Source organism: Rhinatrema bivittatum, chromosome 2, assembly GCF_901001135.1.
Source record: "Rhinatrema bivittatum chromosome 2, aRhiBiv1.1, whole genome shotgun sequence".
Lineage (NCBI taxonomy): Eukaryota > Metazoa > Chordata > Amphibia > Gymnophiona > Rhinatrematidae > Rhinatrema > Rhinatrema bivittatum.
The window spans coordinates 456,558,234-456,578,804 of record NC_042616.1 but is presented as its reverse complement, the minus strand read 5'-3'; the positions used below and the strand labels follow the sequence as shown (position 1 = coordinate 456,578,804).

At 43.9% G+C, this 20,571-nt stretch overlaps 1 protein-coding gene across 2 annotated transcripts in view; it reads left to right on the top strand.

Moving 5' to 3' along the window:
- MYH9 (myosin heavy chain 9) overlaps positions 1-20,571 on the top strand; it is a 419,875-nt gene that overhangs the window by 114,085 nt on the left and 285,219 nt on the right. For both annotated transcript variants that reach the window (XM_029590410.1, XM_029590411.1), the window contains exon 4: positions 18,651-18,678. In XM_029590410.1, coding sequence (XP_029446270.1) covers positions 18,651-18,678 — 28 coding nt within the window. The remainder of the gene's footprint in view (positions 1-18,650; positions 18,679-20,571) is intronic.

The following is a 20,571-nucleotide window of genomic DNA, read 5'->3' as shown; positions in this document are numbered from 1 at the left end:
GGCCTCCTGAACCATCCGGTCCAGTTCTTCTCAGAGACCTGGAGCAAGCAACCCTGGCTCCGGAACAGGAGGCAGAGGCATAGCCGGAGGGACCACCGTTAAAGGCAAGAGTCGTGGCTCCCGATCCCATGTCTGGTGAGAGTTGCCTTGGTGACCCGGTCGCTGAAAAGGTCTGTGCCTTTTTTTGGACTGTTTTTTTTTTTCGACGGTGGCTTGGATGATGGCGAGGTCGATTACTTCACTCTCTCGATGGTCCGAGGCTTACAATGTCTATGGCGGTTTCTCTCTGTGATCCCCTCGGTCCTGAGGGGGAGTAGAAGGTGTCGAAGGCAGAGATGTCTATGCCGGACGGTCACCAGCCGGTGGTCGATACTGGCGCAAAGTTGACGGTGCTGGTTCAGACGGATGCAACGGAGTCGGGGTTTGAGCACAAAAGAGAAGTTCCATCTTCTCCATTCTGGCCTAGCTACCTTTTGGTGTCAAGGCACATTTGGTGCAGGTTAGGACATGGTGCTCTTGTCCAAGACACATTACACAGACTTTGAGGGTCTGTGATAGACATGGTGCGAGTACAGTCTGGGCACCGACGGAACACAGACTAGGCTGCCGACCCCGGTGATGACAGCAGCATGCACATAACTGTGCCGCATGCACAAAGCCTGCCACCTGTATGCACAACTTGTGCGCATAACTCTCGCATGAATGGGTTTTTAAGCCTACATGGGCACAATGGCACCACCATCCAAGAAGGCCAAGGGACCCTTCCTTTGCCCAGCCTACCACTTGAGAGCTACGCAGCCTGAATTAGAATCCCTCCTGTGCCAGCAGTGTGAAGAGAACAGGGAGAACCAAATCAAGACCTCCCATAGCCAGGAGAGGGATCCGGAACCACTGACACCCCGGACCTAAGTATTTCCATCTCTGCACCCCCACAGGAAAGTTCCTCTGGGGCTTCCACTACAATCCCTCCTGGTACCATGGACCCAGGAACCTTCTCCCAGGTGGAATATATTAAAGGGCTACAAACCTTTCTCCAGGCGCAACCAGCTCCAGCTATCCACTTGACCCAAACTCCACCGGAAGCACAAGCCCTTCCCTGCACCTCCCAAGGCTGTCGACATGCCTTTCCTAACCAAGAGCCTCCTGGATGGGGATCCAGACACCTCAGATGAGGAAACGGACTCCCTGGAAGAAGGGGATATCCTCCCAGGGATGGAGCCATACCAGACCATGCTCTGATTCTTCCACAAGGACGAATTACCAGCCCTCGTGTCCCAAAATGTGAAGATACTGGGTTCCCACGCACAGAACCTACACAGAACCAAAAAAGAATCAAATGTTGGTGTACCTCTGTAAAGCCTCATGCTATTTTCCTATGTTGGAGCCCATCAAGGAACTGATAGACCTGGAATGGAATGCTCCAGAGGCCAGTTTTAAAGGGGGACGGGCACTAGAAGCCATATACCCACGGCCAAGGAACTTCTATGCTTTCCTAAAGTGGACACTGATCTGTACAGTCTTACAATGCACCACATCCCTCTGGAAGGAGGAGCAGCACTGAAGGGACACCCAAGACAAGCTGGAAGCCATCCTTAAGCAGTCCTTGGTTTCAGCAATGACTCTACAAATTGCTTCCTGTTGCGCACTGGTGGCACATTCCTGTTTGATCCTCTCCAGAGACTCTACCACGCCCAGAGAAGTGATGGAACCTGAGGTCTCCTTTCTCACCGATGCTACCGCAGACCTTGTGCACACATCCAGGGTTGTCGCTGCCGCAGTAGTGGCCAGAAGACATTTATAACTCTGAAATTGGTCGGCTGACATGACTTCCAAAGCAAACCTTACAAAAAAATGCCTTTTAAAGGATCTCTCCTGTTTGGGAGCAAACTGGAAAAGCTAGCCAACAAATGGGGTGAATCCCCAGTACCCCGATTACCTGAAGACAGGAACAAAAACATATCAGCGCTCCTCCCCTAGAAAGAACCAAGGGTAGAGGATCGCAGCATTTTAAACCTTACAAGAACACAGTCCCAAGCACGTCTGTCCTTTCGGAATAGGCACATTAAGAGGAACAAGCTTAGGGGCAGGCTCTGGCTGTACCCCACAATGAGAAGACTCAGACCCATTCACAGGAAGACACAGAGGGCAGACTTTCCCTCTTCTACCAAAGGTGGGTGCTAACTATCATTTGAGAAGGGTACTCCTGGAATTCCAAAGCATCCCCCAGACAAATTTGAGATCACCATGCCACTCCCACTCCAAGAGACTGGCAGTGGAAACCGCACTAGCAAGACTACTTAGCCTGAAGGCAATAGCTCCTGTGTCCACGTCTCAACAAAATACTGGCCACTATTCCATCTACTTTCTTTCCCAAGAAAGAAGGAACATTCGGCCCATCCTGGACCTCAAGGCTGTCAAGTTACCTGAAGGTACCACATTTCCACATGGAAACCCTATGCTCCATTATAATGGCGGTACAACCAGGAGACTTCTTAACCTTCCTGGACCTATCTGAAGGCTACCTTCACATCCCAGTCAATCAGGACCACCAGTGCTTCCTGCGCTTTGCAATACTGGGCAATCATTACCAATTTCAAGCGCTACCCCTCAGACTAGCTACTGCTCCCAGAACCTTCACCAAAATTGTTGGTGGTAGCAGCAGCAGCAATGAGGAAAAGAGTCCTGGTACATCCTTACTTGGATGATTGGCTGATCAGGGCAAAGTCTCCAGAGGAGTCTCCACATGACCACCAGAGTCAAGAACCTACTACAAGAGCTTAGGTGGGTTGTGAACACAGCAAAGAGCTGCCTACAGCCCACTCAGTCACTAGAATACCTGGGAATCCGGTTAGATACCAAACAGGACAGGGTCTACCTTCCCCCTCCAAGGAGAAGGAAACTGGGTCAATTACAAAACCTATTTAACTTTGCTTGCCCCAAGGTTTGGGATTACCTTCAAGTCCTCTGCCTCATTACATCAACTCTGGAAGTTGTTCTGTGGGCAAGGGCCCATATGCAACCACTACCTCGCTCCCTACTGACATGACGGAATCCAGTATCCCAGAACTACTCAATTCACCTCCAGCTACTGACAGGTTCAGCATCAGCTTCAATGGTGGCTACAGGAAGAACACCTAAGCAGAGGCATAAACCTATCCCCACCGAATTGGATCTTGCTCACCATGGACGTGAGGGTGGGGAGCCCACTGTCAGGAGCTAACAGCCCAGGGACAACGGAACAAAAGAGGCAGAATAGAACATAAACCGAGCGGTCAGACTAGCCTGCCAACGATTCAGCTACAGATTCAGAGGCGAGTCAGTCAGTCATGTCGGACAACGCAACAACTGTTGCCTATATCAACCGCCAGGGAAGGAACCAAGAACCAGCAGGTGTTTCTGGAAATAGACCCTCTCATGGAGTGGGCGGAAACAAACCTGCAAGGGATTTCAGCCTCCCACATCTTTGGAAAAGACTTCTTAGCAGAGAGAGCCTAGATCAAGGGGAATGGTCACTGGTGGATACAGCCTTCCAGCTGATAGTGAATTGATGGGGCCCCCCAGCCATGGACCTCCTAGCAACTCGTTGCAGTGTCCAAATCCCCGGATTTTTCAACTGCAGACGAGAACCACAATCTAAGGAATCGCCCTCGTCCAGAACTGGCCAGAGGAAGACCGCCTGTATGCCTTCCAACCCTGGCCACTACTGGGCAGGGTCCTCCACAGTAGATCACCACAGCTGACTAGTCCTACTAGTCGCCCTGGATTGGCCAAGAAGACCGTGGTATGCGGACATGCGAAGACTATTGGTGGGGAATTCTGTCTACTGTCAAAGGGACCTTCAGCAGGGACTGATCTCCCACAAAGACCTGGCTTGATTCATTCTTATGGTATTGCCCTCTAAAGTGCGGCTACTCGACAGCAGTGATTGACACCCTGCTCCAAGCATGCAAGTTCTCCACATCTGTCTTACTTACATATCTGGAGAGTATTTGAAGCCTGGTGTGACCACACCCTCCTTCAGAGGATAGCCAAGATTCCCACGATCCTAGAATTCCTACAGGATGGCATGAAGGGGTTCTCTCAACTCCAAGGTTCAAGTCTCAGCACTGGCCTGTTTCGGGTCCGAGGTGGACGGCATCAGACTATCAGCTCGTCCTCATGTGATCCACTTCCTGAAAGGAGTCAACTCCAGGCACTACTAAAGTGGCTGGTGCCTCTATGGAACCTCAACCTAGTACTAGACTTCTTAGCAGGGGAGTCCTTCAGACCAACAAGCAGCCTGTCTCTGTGCCTCTTGACCTTAAAGACAGCATTCTTGATCGTAATGTGCTCAGCTCTGCGCATCTCCGAATTTCAAGCATTATCCTGTCAAACCTTTCCCCCAGGCACTATACAGCTGTGTACGGTACCAATCTTACTTCCAAAAGTGGTTTCCCAGTTCCATATGAACCAGAGCATATACTTACCATCACCAGATGAACACAGGGATTTGAAAGACTCGCACCTCCTTCGCCACCTGAATATCAGCAGAATCTAGATACCTGAAGAGATGGGAATCCTTGTGCAAAACTGATCACCTGTTCATTCTTCACAGCGGGAAGAAACAAGGGGAAGCAGCATTGTGGGCAACCATAGCCTGCTGGATCAAAGAAGTAATTAATGCAGCCTATATGGAGGCAGGGAAACCGCTGCCTCTACGGGTCAAGGCGCGTTCCACAAGAGCCCAGGCAGTCTCCTGGGCTGAAATTGGGCAGCAACATGGTCCTCCCTATACACCTTCTCCAGGTTCTATGGCCTGGATGTCAAGGCCAGGGAGGATACAGCCTTCGCAAGGGCAGCACTAAGTGGGCCATGGGCAGCCTCCCGCCTGGTAGGGGAGTAGCTTTTGTACATACCATTGGTCCTGAGTCCATCTGGCTACATGCTAGAAAATGGAGAAATTACTTACTTGATGATTTTGTTTTCCTTAGTGTAGACAGATGGACTCAGCATCCCACCCATGGCTGCTCCAGAAATGGAGAACCTCAGATGTCAAATCTCGAGACTGTACGGGTAAGCCAGGGCCTACCTCTATTTTAAGACTCCCGCAGTTACTTAGGTGTCGGTGTTTATTGTTTCAGTGCACCGGTGGTCTCCAGTGCCAAAAGTTCTTATATAATCAGTTGAACCAGTTCAAGGTCAATCAAGGCTAATCAAGTAAGCAACATATGTCCACACTGGCTTTTTGAAGAGAATACTGAAGAGCTAAACATGCTGCACGAGTATATGTAGGCTGATGTCCGCTTTGAAATCTGACTCTCTCCCATCTGCTATCAGGAGAGCACAATACCCATTGGTCCTGAGTCCATCTGTCTACACTAAAGAAAACACTAGTCAGGGTCAAGGGAAAGATGACCGGAGCAAAGAAATCCTTGACAAAAACCTGCTCCAAAGCGTTTTGGGCAGACTAGGTTGACACTTCACCTACTAACAGGATGATGACTCTAAGCACATAGCCAAGACAATACAGGAGTGGCTTCGGGATAAGTCTGAATGTCCTGAGTGGCCCAGCAAGAGGCTGGATTTGAGCCCATTTGAACATCTTTGAAGAGACTTTAAAATAGCTGTATATAAAAAAAAAACATAGAAAATGACGGCAGAAGACCAAACGGCCCATCCAGTCTGCCCAGCAAGCTATGCACTTTTTTCCTCTTACTAGTTACGCTTGGCTCTTAGTACCTTAATTTTATTTCCCTTCCACCCCATCATTAATATAGAGAGCAGTGTGGAACTGCATCTAATTGAATATGTAGCTTAGTTAGGGGTAGTAACCGCCTCAGTAAGCAAGCTACACCCAAGCTTTTGTTTACTCATCTATGTAATTTAGTCCTTGTTGGTTGTCTATATATATAGATACTCTTTTCTACATTGCCCCTGCCGTTGAAGCAGAGAGCTATGCTGGATATGCGTTGGAAGTGAAGTGTTGGGCTTATTTGGTTTGGGGGTAGTAACCGCCGTAAAAGCAAGCTACAACCCGCTTTTGTGAATGCAAATCCTTTTTTTTTCCACATTTCCTCTTACCGTTGAAGCTTAGAGCAATGTTGGAGTCGCATTAACCATGTGTATGTTTATTGAATAAGGGTATTATCTCCAGGTAGTAGCCTTCATTCCCGCGAGCCACCCCCTCTTCATTCACGTCCTCTAGACTTGATGGATCCACAGTGTTTATCCCACGCCCCTTTGAAGTCCTTCACAGTTCAATGCTCCGCATCCAACCTGACAGAGCTTGAGAATCTGCAGAGAAGGGGAGAAACTCCCCAGACCTAGGTATACCAAGATTGGTGTTGTACCAAAAGACTTGAGGCTGTAATAGCTGCAAAAGGTACCTCAACCAAAGTACTGAGTAAAAGGTCTGAATACTTAAGTAAATGTAATATTTCAGGCTTTTTAATTTGCACAAATTTCTATAAACCTGATTTCACTTTGTCATTATGGGGTATTTGTAGATTGAGGGGAAAAATACATTAATTTTGTGTTTGCAATGTAGTAAAATATGAAAAAAGTGAAGGGGTCTTAATACTTTCTAAATGTACTATAAAGCCAGACATCTTGGGGTGGATTCCTTCATTTTTGTTAGGGGCAGCATGTTTTGGCTGTCCTCTGATTTTAAGTTGCTTCCTCCATGAAGCATTGTTTTGTGTAGGAGTTTTTCCACCCTCCCAATCCATGCTGTTAACTTGATTTGAGTACCCATTAACTAAGGACTCAAGTTACTTTCTGCTCTGCCATCAAATGGGAGAGGTTCCCTTCATGTAAGAGGAATCTAAAAGCAGTCTAGAGAAGGATTACTGTGATATCCTGGCAAAGAGAGAGGACATTTGCAGGGACCCCAGAAATATCCTGATACTGAAAAGGAGGGGACTGTTGCCATTCTGGTATTGAGGAGACTAAGGCATATGGGGATACTGTATGGAGGATGTAGGCAGTAATTGTACAAATTTCATCTTTGATAATTTGCTTCCCTCCCAGTGTAAGTAATCAACTTGTCCTATAACCATGGGAGGGAAGAAACCAACTTAAGAGTACATCAATTGGCTTGAACATCTATTAAATAAGACTGATTCACAAATTTATTTAAAAGCACTTGTACTATCTAAAAATGAATTGAACAGCTGTAAAGACTTTCATCATTTTACAACTCATCAGTAAAGATATTGGAAACCACCAAGCCTCCAGTGTTTCCTTGTTTAATTACTTTAATGCTAATCTGTGCTGTTATCACAGCTATATACAAGAACTTTGGACTGGGAATTAAACATAGCAATATAAAGGACATCAAATGTAAATTTCCCCCAGTTCAGGGAACCTTGCAATAATCTTTATCCATTTGAAAGTGAACTGGTTAAAACTGAAATATGGCCCTGGAACTATCTGGGTTCAACATCACAGGGGGGTTACATAAATGTAAATTATCATGGTTTAAAACTGATCCACAGACTGTGATTTTCATGCAAGCCTGTGTAAACTTGTGCTGAATTCTTTGTAGGGGCTCAAATGCACAGGAGCAAGATTGACAAACATGGGTATTTATGTTGCTGTGGAGAAACAACCTTTAGCAAATCCATTCTGGGCTCTATTTTGTGAGCAGAAGAGAACTTTCATAGACTACTTCTGTGTAGTGGGTTTCTAGGGAAGTCTGAGCAAAGGCTGATAAATGAGCCCCTGACAGTATAATAAAGGAGAACTATAGAGTGCCTCTGCTAGTAGTGAAAATGTTTTTTGACAAATGCAAGCTCTGGTAGGCTGCAGAGAGCATTCATTAGATCAGATATACTAAACTTTTTTTTTTTTGAGTGCATCTTAGCATTTTACCTTGGCACCAGCAGAAACAATGACTGCTATTAAGGCTTAAAACAGGTTTTTCCCCCAAACTGCCCAGCAGTCCATGCCATCTCCCTCTGTTAGGTTTCTTCTCTGGGCTTCTAGTTTAATCAGAGCAAGTCATAAGACTTCATTACATAGTAACTAGATGACAGAAACCAATTGGCCTATTCAGTCTGCTCAGTTATTCCTATCCACATTGATATATCCCTGCTGCCAGGCATGGGTCCATAGCTGCTTTAAATTCTTAATCCTGGACAGTTTTTCTTCCTCCTTACCCCACTTAGAGTATGCAAAAATGTCCTGTTCATTTGATACCCCTTCTCCATCTAACACAAATTTTGCTACAGAATCTTAACTAAACAGATGCAAACCATGAACAGCAAAGCTTCTTAATCATGCAATCTGTAAAAAGCTCATGAAGAGCATGGTGATCAGTAACTGGTCACAAAAGTGAGGTAATCCAGGAGCTTCACTGCAAAGGAGTCCCTTATGGAGAAATGTTAAAGGTATGTTTCCTGCACAGTAACAGGCTTGTTTTCCCCCACACAATACAAACTAAGTCCCATCAGAACGCATTCCACTGACAGCAAGCAGAAGCTTCATCCTAGTACAGGCAGGCCTTGCTCAGAGGGGCATTGCCTGAATGGTGGGTGATCTGATGGGAGTATGATGTACTACTTCTTCCTCTTAGTAACAGCAGCAAGATCTGATTTTTTTTTCTCTCTCCCCCTCCCCCCCCCCCCCCACAGCTACCCAAACTTTTCCCTTTGTATATTCTCCCCAGCATAGGCCAGTCATTGAAAGTCTTCAGCCAGAGACCACAATCACCAGAATGCTGCTAACAAACTTAAGTCTGGCCAATAGAGGCTGCTACTAAATAGCCAGAGTACCTCTCCTCAACCCCTTGGGGCTTTGAACCCTGCCTTAGCAGCATCCCTGGCCAGTAGTGCATAGCATGGTATTTATTGGGCTGCTCAGCATAGTTTTGTGGATTTTTTTTGTAGTGACCTAGCAGGTTAAACTTGTATGCTGGATGCAAATCCTTCTTCCATTCTGCAAAGATGGCAGATGAGAGAAAAACAAGTTGAGCATCACACCTGCTGTAACCATATGCTGGTTGAGAACTGGAAAATACTCCCATACCATCAAGTATGCTAGAAAAGCCCCGTGCAAGATCCCAGAAACAAAGGCTGATAAAGTGCCAGCCTCTTGCAAGGGCAAATACATCAGCATTGAGCCTCTAGGGACAGCCATAGCACAAACTACCAAGGGATGCTGATATGTAGTCCCAGGCACATAAATAGTGCCTTGTACACAGTCCATAGCTTTTTGCCCTATTTTCTTCTGCAGAACGAGACAGTCTTGTGAACTGGGCCTGTCAGTTGCTGTGCTCATCACCTTGGTGCTCTTGCAAAACCAGTTAGTGGTGATTTGTTAACCACATAATGGGCCTCCCTTTTTTAAAAAAAAACAACCTAGTTTCTACCTATCAGATGATCCTGAGACACTACAAAAAGCCCTTCTGTCAAGCACAAATGGACTGTACTATCATGCCAAAAATTGTACTTATCCTCCAGTGATAATCACAGGGGAAAATATGCAGTCTTGGAGCAGCTTCCAACTGATTTGCTTGTAAGAGGGCATTTGATCATAAGCTGTTCTCTCTCCCCCCTTGATTCCAGAGCACATTACAAGTTTGTCCTCACCACTTCTACCAATATTCTTGTCCAGTGTACAAATCCCTAAACATTTTCTAGATCTTCTTAAAGAAGCATTGGGGGGGAGGGGTATGGTGGTTGGACTGCAGCCTGGCTGAATTATCGTCTTCAATTTTAACTTTTATTGAACTGTGAGAATATCAACACTTGCAACGTTCAGAACTGAAATCGGTGAAATATAATCTACCACATGGTTCAGAGTTTTTGAAGTACTTTTCCTTAACACACTGGCTGAACTCTTTGGATTAATCTGTTCTTGGATAGTGTTGGCCTTCAGAGACTGCAGTAATATGTTCAAGAGGAAGGATAAAATCAGGATCTATCTTCAGTCATCTTCTGTTGGCCTGCCTGACCAATTTGTTTCTTGTCAACTGCTTTTATTCCCACTGGAAACAGATGAGTTGCTCGACTCTTCCTCAGACAGGGAGACATTGCATAGCTTGGAAGATCAGTCCCTTTCATATCCCAGTAACGAGTTGGGTGTCTTCTGGCATAACATGTCAAGAAATTTTATTATGCCTATCAGAAGGCTTGGCTGAAGGGATTACTAGTGAGATCCCCAATGGGTGGGTACAATGTTGAAGCCAGCCATAACTTTGGGGCTTGATTAGATTATACTGTGATTTTTTTCCTGGTTCTCTTGACCCATAACCTTGATCATCTTTGCATTTTTCCTTCTCTATGCCTATCCAAAATCTTGCTAAAGCATGTCATTCATCCTTTATAAGTTGCCTAGCTCTCTTCCAGAGGCGTCCCTAGCCAGTTGGGTTTTCAGGATTGCCATAACGAATATGCATGAGACATTTGCATACCCTGGTTCTCAATATATGCAAGTCTCTCATGCATATTTCATTATGGATATCCTGAAAATCCAGTTGGTTAGTGTGCCTCCAGGAAAGGGTTGGAAAACTTCGTTTTTCATGGTTTTTGCTATAATTTGTTTAATTTGTACATTGCCTTGAGTCTTCAGTAAGGTAGTTTTAAGTATAATTGTTTAAAATCTGTCCCTTTCTGAGCATGCTACCATTCTCATTTTCTGCCTAGACTACTGCAGTAGTTCAGTGGGCGGCCTATGAAAGTGGTTTTTTTTTTTCCTTCACTGTGAAAGTCAAAATTCAGCTGTGTAACTCTTCAGTGTTTGACCATATATCCCCTTTTTTTTGACAATGCTAGATTGGCTTCCTGTCCAATTCTGCATAGAGCTAGCTTTTCATACAGGCCTACCAATGCATTTACTCTGCTCCTCAGTCTTTTCTTCTCTCTCCCTGCACTCTTCCTCATGAACTTGTTCATTGGGCAGTTTGCTCTTATCTGTTCTCTTCTCTACTGCCAGCTCCCATCTCTGCACTTCCACCTTTGCTGTGCCATATGTCTGGAATACTTTCTGAATTGATAGATCATGGTTCCTTCTAACCATATTCAGATCGGTCTAAAACCTCACATTTTGAGGCTGCTTTCAAATTGTAGCCTCTTTTCTACAATACACTTCCAAGTGACTAGTGTAAACTCATGTTAGTCTTACAACTTCTATGTTAAGAGTGTTATAACTGACCCAGAATGCAACAGAATGGATACTCATCAGGGCTTCCCATTGTTAACCTATCTGGATCCCAAGTCATTGCACTGGCTCCTAATTTAAATGGTGTAAAGTTTAAGATCCTGCAGCTAATTCTTAAAGTACTGCATGGGGAAGTTCCATTCTGTATTCAGCTTTTGAAGGTTTGTGCCTGCTCATTAGTTGATGTGTATTAAAACATTTAGGGAAAAATAAAGGATTTTTTAAAGCTTGCTTTCAAAGGTTAATTTTGTTATGAGTTAGAACTCTCAGCTAGCCACTGAATCTGGGGTGTGGTATCTAGAAACATTAGTGATTACTTTTAATTTTTGTATTCATTGTATACTCCCATCTAGTTTTAAAGATAGGTGAACTATATATTTTAAATGGAGCAATGACTCTTGTTCAGTGCTGCATGTCTAGTAGTATTTTAGGCATAAGATTCCCCATATCCCCTTCTATTAAAGGAGGATTTGGTGATGTACCCAGCAGAAAGCAAAGACCTTAGGACAGTGATGAACTCCTGGCCTGTTTGGCACTCGAGGACTGGTTTTCAGGATATTTACAATGAATATGCATAAGATTTGCATGCATTGCCTCCCTTGTATGCAAATCTCTTATGCATATTTATCATGGATATCCTGAAAATTTGGCCTATTTGGCACTCTGACTGGAGTCACCATCACTACCTTAGGAGAAGCCTCTGGAGGATAATTTGATGCACTCTGCAGTGAAACACTTTAGAGCAAGAGTTCCAAATCACTTTATGCAAGGAATACCTATGGCTTCTCCTAGAATAAGCAGGATAGTAGTCCTGTGGGTGGTGATGGATGGAGCGCAGAAAACTTTGGTCAAAGTTTCTAGAACTTTGACCGCACTGAGCATGCCACTATCCACGCAGGGTCCCTCGTCAGTCTCTTTTTCCGTGGAGCTATTGCCTCATGGTTGGTGGAGCTTGTACTGTTCGGAAAATCCTAAAATTGAGTGAGTTATTCTTGTTTCCCATGCCGGGTCTCTCTGTTTCTCCCAGCCCTAGTTAGAGGTGTCACGGTAATTTGTGATCTTTGCGGTTGACTACTGATGGTGTCCCAGTGGTCACCGGCCATCAACCGCTCATCAATTCATTTTTCTCGATGGCTTCCTCCAGGTTCCACCGCTGCCCCAGTGCCCTCGGACCATGTCATCACACACCCCATGAGGTCTGCGTTCTGTGCCTGGGGGCATAGCACGATGTGCTTGCCTGTTCTTTGTGCTCAGATAACTCCAATAGGTCGAGCATTCCTAGATAAGGACAAGTTATTTGGCACCAGGAAGCCTGATGTCTTGGTGTCCAGGTTTCGACACCTCACAAGGAAGACCCCAGAGGTATTGGATCCATTTTGTCCTATCTTTCATCCGTTCACCAGCTTAAGTGTGGGGGATTGTGCCATGTTCATTTTGTCCCTCTAGGTCTGGATTGTCTCCATAGTCTTCTGCACTGAGCAAAGACTGTGCTGAGCAGTGGGGGAAACCCAGGAAGCACTGGCATCAGTCACCATCTCATGGCTCCAAGCTCAGGAAGGCACTAGCTTTGTCCGCAACACCCCCAAGGAGGCCCTGTGCAGATGAGGTATCAGCAAACCCCACTGATATTGGTGTGAGGAACCAGGTTACACCGCCACCTCAAGCTGCGCTGTCAATTAGCATTCGAGGAGTTGGAACGCAAGGTGTGCCTAGTGGTGGGACAAGCCCTCCAGGGTATCGAGCTGCTGGCCCCCTTGCTACCACCAGAGCCGGCACAGTCTGTGCTAGCACCATTGCTGGAGTGCTTGGACCTCCTCAGTACTCTGCTAATGCAACCCATGCTGATGCCCGGGGCACCAGTGAGACCATGGTCAGAGACCATCCCCATTGCAGATTCCTCCAATGAGAAAAGTACCATCAGGTCCCGGTAGTGGGTTCCCCCACAGTCCTAAGCCACCAGGCCTCTGATTACCAGGGCCATCTGTCCCCAGCACCCTGGACCATACTTCAGGCTCCTCCACTGCTGTCAGAGCAAGGCTGACACCCCTTACAACTGGGAAGATAAGCCTTCAATCTCTTCCTCTGGGGAATCTGAGAAACTGCTTACGGAACCCTCTCCTCCAGAGGAGAGGTGCTGCTCTTCTACAGTGGACCTGACATTTGCAGGGTTTGAGGGCAATGGTGGAATCCCCTTCCAGCTCCTCACAGAGGACGACTCCAGGTACAGGATGCTGGAGATCCTTCAGTTTGTGGATGCTCCTAAGGAAGTAGTTGCCATTGCAAAGGGGGGGGGGGGGGGGGTTTCAGTCCTTGCAAACTACCATACGATCCTTGGAGTTTTTAATCAATTACCCCCAAGTCCCAGCTAGTTCCAAGCCTGAGCTTTATAAGTGCCAGGTTCAACACAACTCAAGCTTGGGTGTTTTTGCCCAGGGATCGAGCGATCAGCTTTGCTTCTCTGGTGGGGACAGTCTCACGGAACTACCAGGTCTTGGCACGCACCATGTAACATTTCCTGGAACACATGGCAGCAACTGTCCATGTAACATCTCTTGCTTGCCTTCATATCTGCATGATGCAGTGGACCCTATGGTCCACTGCATCATGGGTCCTTGGGGCATGCATGCAGGTTACTGCATCGCTGTGGTTCTGTCATGGTGGGTGACCTTTCCCACTCTGGAGGTGGGGGTTCCTTTCTAGGCTTCCCCCAATCAAGTTATGCTCACCACAGATTCTCACTTGAGGTGGGGAGCACATCTGGGGGACCTGCACACCCAGGGTTACTGCTTAGCTCAGGAGTGGAGGTACCAGATCAATTTCCTAGAGCCTGTGCCCTACCCAGGGATAAGGGCCTCATGTACACCTATTCTCTGCTCCCTCTGGTCTCCAAGACACACTCCTGAAGCTTCAGCAGGAACAGGGGGGGCATGATTCTCATAGTGCCTTATTGGCCTCAGCAGATCTAATTCCTGCTTCTGCAGGATCTTTCCCTGTAAGACCTGATCTGTCTGGGAACATTCCCAGACCTCGTAACACAGGATAAGGGAAGGCTGCACCATCCCAACCTCCAAGCTTTCACTCACAGCTTGATTGTTGAAAGGCTGACCGTACCAGACCTTAAATCTTTCAGAGGGGGTGTCTCAGGTCCTACTGGAGTCCAGGAAACCTTCCACTAAAGTCTTACAGCCTAAAGTGGAAGAGATTTTCAGTGTGGTGTGAAACGGGTTGAATCTGTACTAGTGTTCTACCTCCAAGCTGTTAGATTACCTGCTGCACCTCTTGGAGGCTGGTTAAAGGAGTGGATGGATTGCCTATCAGTAAGCCTGTGGGTTGTTTCATGCAGGGCCTACTCCAGCTGAAACCTCCCCTCAGGCCCCCTGCAGTTTCCTGTGACCTCATCGTGATCTTGGGCCATCTAATGAAGGCTCCCTTTGAGCCTTTACAGTCTTGTGACCTGAAATACCTGACCTAGGTCATTTTCTTTAACCATCACCTCTGCAAACAAGGTCAGTGAACTTCAGGCATCAGTGTCACATCCACCCTACACACACACTGATTTCACACTGGTAACTGATTTCCACCTGAATCAGTTTATCGTCTTTCCATCCTTTTTTTCCTAGACCTCATTCGTACCAGGTGGAGCAATCTCTGCACAACCTAGATTGGGAAAAGGGCCTTGGCATTCTACCTGGAACAAACAGAAGGCAACAGGCAATCCACACAACTCTTCATTTCATTTGACAAAAATAGATTGGGAGTTGCTGTATCCAAGCAGATTTTATCTACATAGTTTGCAGACTGCATCTTTCTTCTAGGTGCAGGCGGGTCTGTCGCTGGGTGGCCATGTCAAGGCTGATTCCATTCGAGCCATGGCGGATCACGGGCAGTCCCCATTGACGAAACTTGCAAAGTGGCAACCTGGAGTTCCCTTTACTGCTTGGACAGAGAAAGTTGACATGACAGCCATTTCAGTCACTTGGTCTTACAAAGCCTTTCAATAATTAAACCCAATTCTTCAGAACTGATTCCCCTTCATGGCCAGGCTGGCTCCCTCTGCCACCAGCACTAGTTTGTTGTGCTTGTTGGCAACTAGTTAAGTGCTGTGTTCCTTGTTCATATGGGAGCAGCCTGAAGCTAGGTATTCACCCACATTTGAGGACTACCATTCTGCTTGTCCTATGAGAAAGTTGCTTACCTGTAACAAGTGTTCTAGGACAACAGGATGTTAGCCCTCAGGAAACCTGTTCTCCACCCCATGGAGTTGGGTTTCTAATAGTTTGTGAATTCTATATTATGAGACTAAGGAGGAACCATGTGTGGATAATGGCAAGCTGGGCATGCTCAGTGTGCCAGTCAAAGTTCTAGAAATGGACAGTTTTCTGTGCTGGGCTCCATCTGATGTCACCCACATGTGAGGACTAACATTCAGCTGTCCTAGAACACCTGTTACAGGTAAGCAACTCTGCTTTCTTTAGCTTTTGCACCTGGATGCAAAAAAAGTTGTATTGAATAAACACAGGAAAATCTCTCTCCTATATTTTCCACCCTTTTGCCTGCCTCAGAACCATCTTTGTGCCTTACTCACTGCTGACAGCTACTTAGCTGCATGATTAACTGACCTCTGCTTCCACTGGCTCTGCACAGCTGTTACACATGGTGAGCATCTGATCTTGGAGGATAGGACTGAATGAGAGGGATGGGCATGGAGGTAGAGTTGAAAATGGGCTGGAGGAGGGAAAACCCCTAAAACTTTATGTATTTTATTTATTTAAAATTGTTTATATACCTCTTTTACAATTTGAGGATTAATCAATAGTTAACAGTAAATATACATAAGAATGAAACTAAAAATAAAATAAATACATAAAATTGGACCAAACACTGAAAAAAGACATGGCGCTTCAAGAAAACTTATGGTTCATGTAAGTGAGGTATGTCAGTAATTGAGGAGTTAGATGCAATTATGGATGATCTAGGTTTGGGAATTAATGTACTAAAGTTTTTAGTGTTTTCTTAAATTGTTGTGTAGACAGTATAAGGCATAGAGGGTCTGGAAGTGAATTCCATAGGATAGGGCCTGCTACTGAAAGCCCTTTTTCTAGTTATTTCAAGTCTGGCCAACTTGATAGTGGGTATATTCTAATAGATTTTTTGAGGTAGATCTAAGTTGTCTGGCAGGTTTATAAATACAGAGATTGGTACAAAGCCATGTTGATGTTGCATTATTGATAAGAGCATGTATAATAGTCAATTTATATTGGATTCTGTATTTAACCAGTAGCCAATGAAAAGAAATAAAACTGTAGTGATATGATTTCTACGAGAGGTGCCTGAAAGAATCCGAGCAGCAGAATTTTGTATTAATTGTAAAGGATAGTCGGGCAAACCTAAATATGCGTTGCAATAGCCCAGACCTGAAAATATCAAAGATTGTAAAACTGTATGAAAATCTTGAAGAAAAAAAGGTCAAATTCTTTTCAATAGATGTAATTTGAAATTTTTTTTTGTAATGTTAGAAATGTGATTAGACATTGAAAGATCTGAATTATGATTCCTAAACTATTGGTATAAGTACAAATTGGAATAGAAAGTCCCTTGAAATTTAGATGAGGGAGGTCCTATAGAGGAATTGGCAATAGATGAGAGATATTAGTACAGTTTTTGATTGGTTCAGTTTTAGATGGTTGTGGTCTTTAAAGTAGCAAATTAGTATAAACTTTAACACCTAAAAACAAGTCTACTTTTTCACAACCTTCTGAGGGAGTACAGACATCAAAATTCCCACTGACCCTAGTTAGCAGAGGCAGATAATATATAAAATGTGCTTTGTGTTAGCATATAGTGCTTTTAAATAAGTCAGTACTTCTCCCTGTGTCTTTGGAATCTATTATGCAGGCCATCAAGAGTGGTTGCATGAGCTTCTGAAGTGCTTAAAGTACCTTGTGATCCTATTAAAAACAGGCTATATATGTATTCTGAGTAACTACATTTAGTGTAATTGAGCAAGTATATTCTTTGGAAATGGTTTTGGACTAAATTTTTAGCAGGTTTTATCTGGTAACTTTTTTTAGATTGTATGAATATTGGGTTAATTTAGCAGTTACTGAGTATTATATACTACCATGTTAAACTGCTGTTTGCAGTTTACAACATAAATCTGTGCCACACAATTTAAGTGTGATTTGTGCAGTTGCAGCTTACGTAAATGATTTTAGAACAAAGTACATACCGTATTTTTCGCTCCATAAGATGCACCTAGGATTCGGGGGGGGGGGGGGAATGGTGTGCTAAACTGGTTCGTTCCCGGGCGTCTTATGGAGCAAATTAGGAGCATGCATACAATTTTTTTTTTTGTCCTTGTTTCATTTTCGGGTCTGGGAGGGGGGGCCATTTCTTTCCACTCCCCAGATCAGAAAACTTATCGTTCTTTCATGGGGGGGAAAAAACAAAACCCCACAACCCTTCAAATTTAACTAACCACAACCCCCCCACCCTCCTGACCCCATCCAAGATTTGCCAAAAGTCCCTGGTGGTCCAGCAGGGGTCCCAGGAGCTGTCGGCCACCAATCAAAATGGCACCGGTGGCCCTTTGCCCTTACTATATGACATACCTCCCACTGGACCACCAGGGACTTTTGGCAAATCTTGGGTGGGGTCAGGAGGGTGGGGGGTTGTTTCTTTTTATATTCACTCCATAAGATGCACTTTTGGGGGGGAAGTGCGTCTTATGGAGCGAAAAATACGGTAAATTGTACAGCATGAAGCAATAAGGTGAGCAGCTGGTGGTCATGGAGGTAGAAGTCTGTGGGGAGTGTCACTTGTTAGAATGTCTGGGAAGGTGGATTTGATTTTTAGGTAGTCCTTGATGGCTGTTGTCCTTTGGGATGGTGGTCCACAGTTTGGGACCCAGGCAGGAGAAAGCCCTCAGCTTGTTAGCTTGGCCTCTGATTTTTTGATTGGATATGCAAGTGGATCTTTTATGATGGAGTTTTGTCTGGTGTATAGTCAGCCAGTCCAAAGATTTTGGACTCCTAGGAGCCTCAGACCAGGGAACATTTTAAGTTCAACCCTACTGGCAACAAGTGTGAATTCAATTTAGGTTTTTTCTAACAAGCGAACTTGGTGTTGACATTGTATGTATCTAAAATTTTCCAACTAACTTCTAAAACTACAAACTATTTGGAGCATTTCCTAACTTTTGAAGATTTTAAATTAAGCATAGACAAAAAGCAGAATTTCCTTAAGCTTCTTTCAATTAGTTAAGACAAATATTTGGAGAGCATTTTCTCAAATTGCATTTGTGAGCTCCTACCAAAGCCATATAGGAAAAACATTTTAAGATATATTTTTAAATCATGCATTAATAAGATAAGGGAGGTTCTTCACCTGAAGTATGTCTAAGATGAGCTATAGTATCTAACACATTTTTTGGTGCTTCATAACTTGTAAATAAAATATTCCTTATTCACTTCACATATTTTGATACAGTGACTTTTTTTTTTCCCCCCCAGATCGGGAAGACCAGTCCATTCTTTGCACGTAAGTATTCTGATTTTCCTTTTGCTCTGCTATTCAAGGATTAGTTTCTTGCATGTATTTTCTTGATGCATTTTTAGTGTAGTTAGAATACTGAGCTCAAACTATGAACCAGTCTGAATGCACTGATAGCATGTGGAATTTCTAAATATTCTGGGGGTGATGGAGGAAGTTTTTCAATCCTTTTGCATGCGTACACATTTACAGATCTATGAAGGACAGCATGATCTGCATATTAAACAAAGCACCAGAGGCTCATAAATGCATTACTGGGTCAGACTAATGGCCCATCAAGCGCAGCATTACCAACTCTGTGACCCATCCAAGTCACTTAAAAGAAGTTCCAAATATCTCGTGCTCTAACATTCAAGTAATCTGACTAATTGTTAATGGTCCTATTTTAAGCTTGCCAAACCTTTTACAATTCTGCTACACTTCTGACCTTGACATTTCCAGCAACACATTCCACAGTTTAATTGTGCACTGACTGAAAAATACTCATTTGCAATCTTACCAATTTCATGGAGGGTCCCTTAGTCTTACCTTGAAAAGGTAACTGTTCCCTGCTAACTTATTTCCACACCACTCGTCTTATAAATGTCTCATTCTGTTTAGGACTCTTGGGTTTGACAGACATGCTCTGAGCTGTTCTTCATAACTGAGCCATTCCATCATTTTTATTGGCCACTTTTGTTTTTTTGAGATGGGATGACAATATTGAATTGTAACATCCAAATACATACATATAGGGGTAGATCAATATCAAAACAATTTCCATAAACATTTTAATATTCAAAATTGAATATCAAATTGTTCCAATACAACATTCTTTAAGTATATATGTGTGTGTATATATATATATAATTGTTTTCAATACAAAATATTTAATGTTGCTAAACAAATATATTTGGTAGCATAATCTTAAATCCATAATATCACATTATACAAAACAAACATTTTATAAACATTTTATTCTTCACATGTCAAGTCACTCCACACCAATATGGACAGTGGCATCCATGTTGGAGCCTCAACCGCTTGATGTGGTTTTTTTTTTGTGAAGGACAGAGCAAAATGCATAAGGAGATGGATGGATATTTGACACTTTTTATAGTGATAAAATTGAGGGAATGTGTGAAGCTAACGGACAGTTTTGGATAAGAAGGTATAACTGAGGGCAAAGTGAATGGGAAAAAATGTGGTGTTTAACCATTTCACAAGCTGATTTTTTGGATAGTATATAAATATCAAACATTTATCAGTACTGTTCATTTGGTAATTATTGGTTATGTGCTGAGTGATCCTTGTATCGCATTGAAGATTTTGATTGAGAGATCCCCTTGAATTTTTGAATTATCTGACAGTTTGGATTGATATCCCCTGAAGCCTGTGGGGTGAATCAAGGGACCTTGTCGGGATACAAGGAGTGAGAAGGAATTTATAACATTTGGGATAGACCAATTGTGAGGATATAAGTATATTAGTGGGGGATTTTTAATTGAATGTTTTGAATGGTGGTTGCATGGTGTCTAAATGTGGTATTGTATGAGTGATTTGACATGTGAAGAATAAAATGTTTATAAAATGTTTGTTTTGTATAATGTGATATTATGGATTTAAGATTATGTAACCAAATATATGTTTAGCAACATTAAATATTTTGTATTGAAAACAGTTATATATACTCAAAGAATTTTGTATTGGAACAATTTGATATTAAATTATTTTGAATGTTAAAAATGGAAATTGATAGTTTTGATAATATTGATCTATCCCTGTATGTATTTGTTGTCACATAGGGGGTATAGTACACTGTAGATAACCTAATATTGAATTGCAGACAGTACTCGAGGTGTAATCACATTATAGGTTTATATGAATGCATTGATATACTCA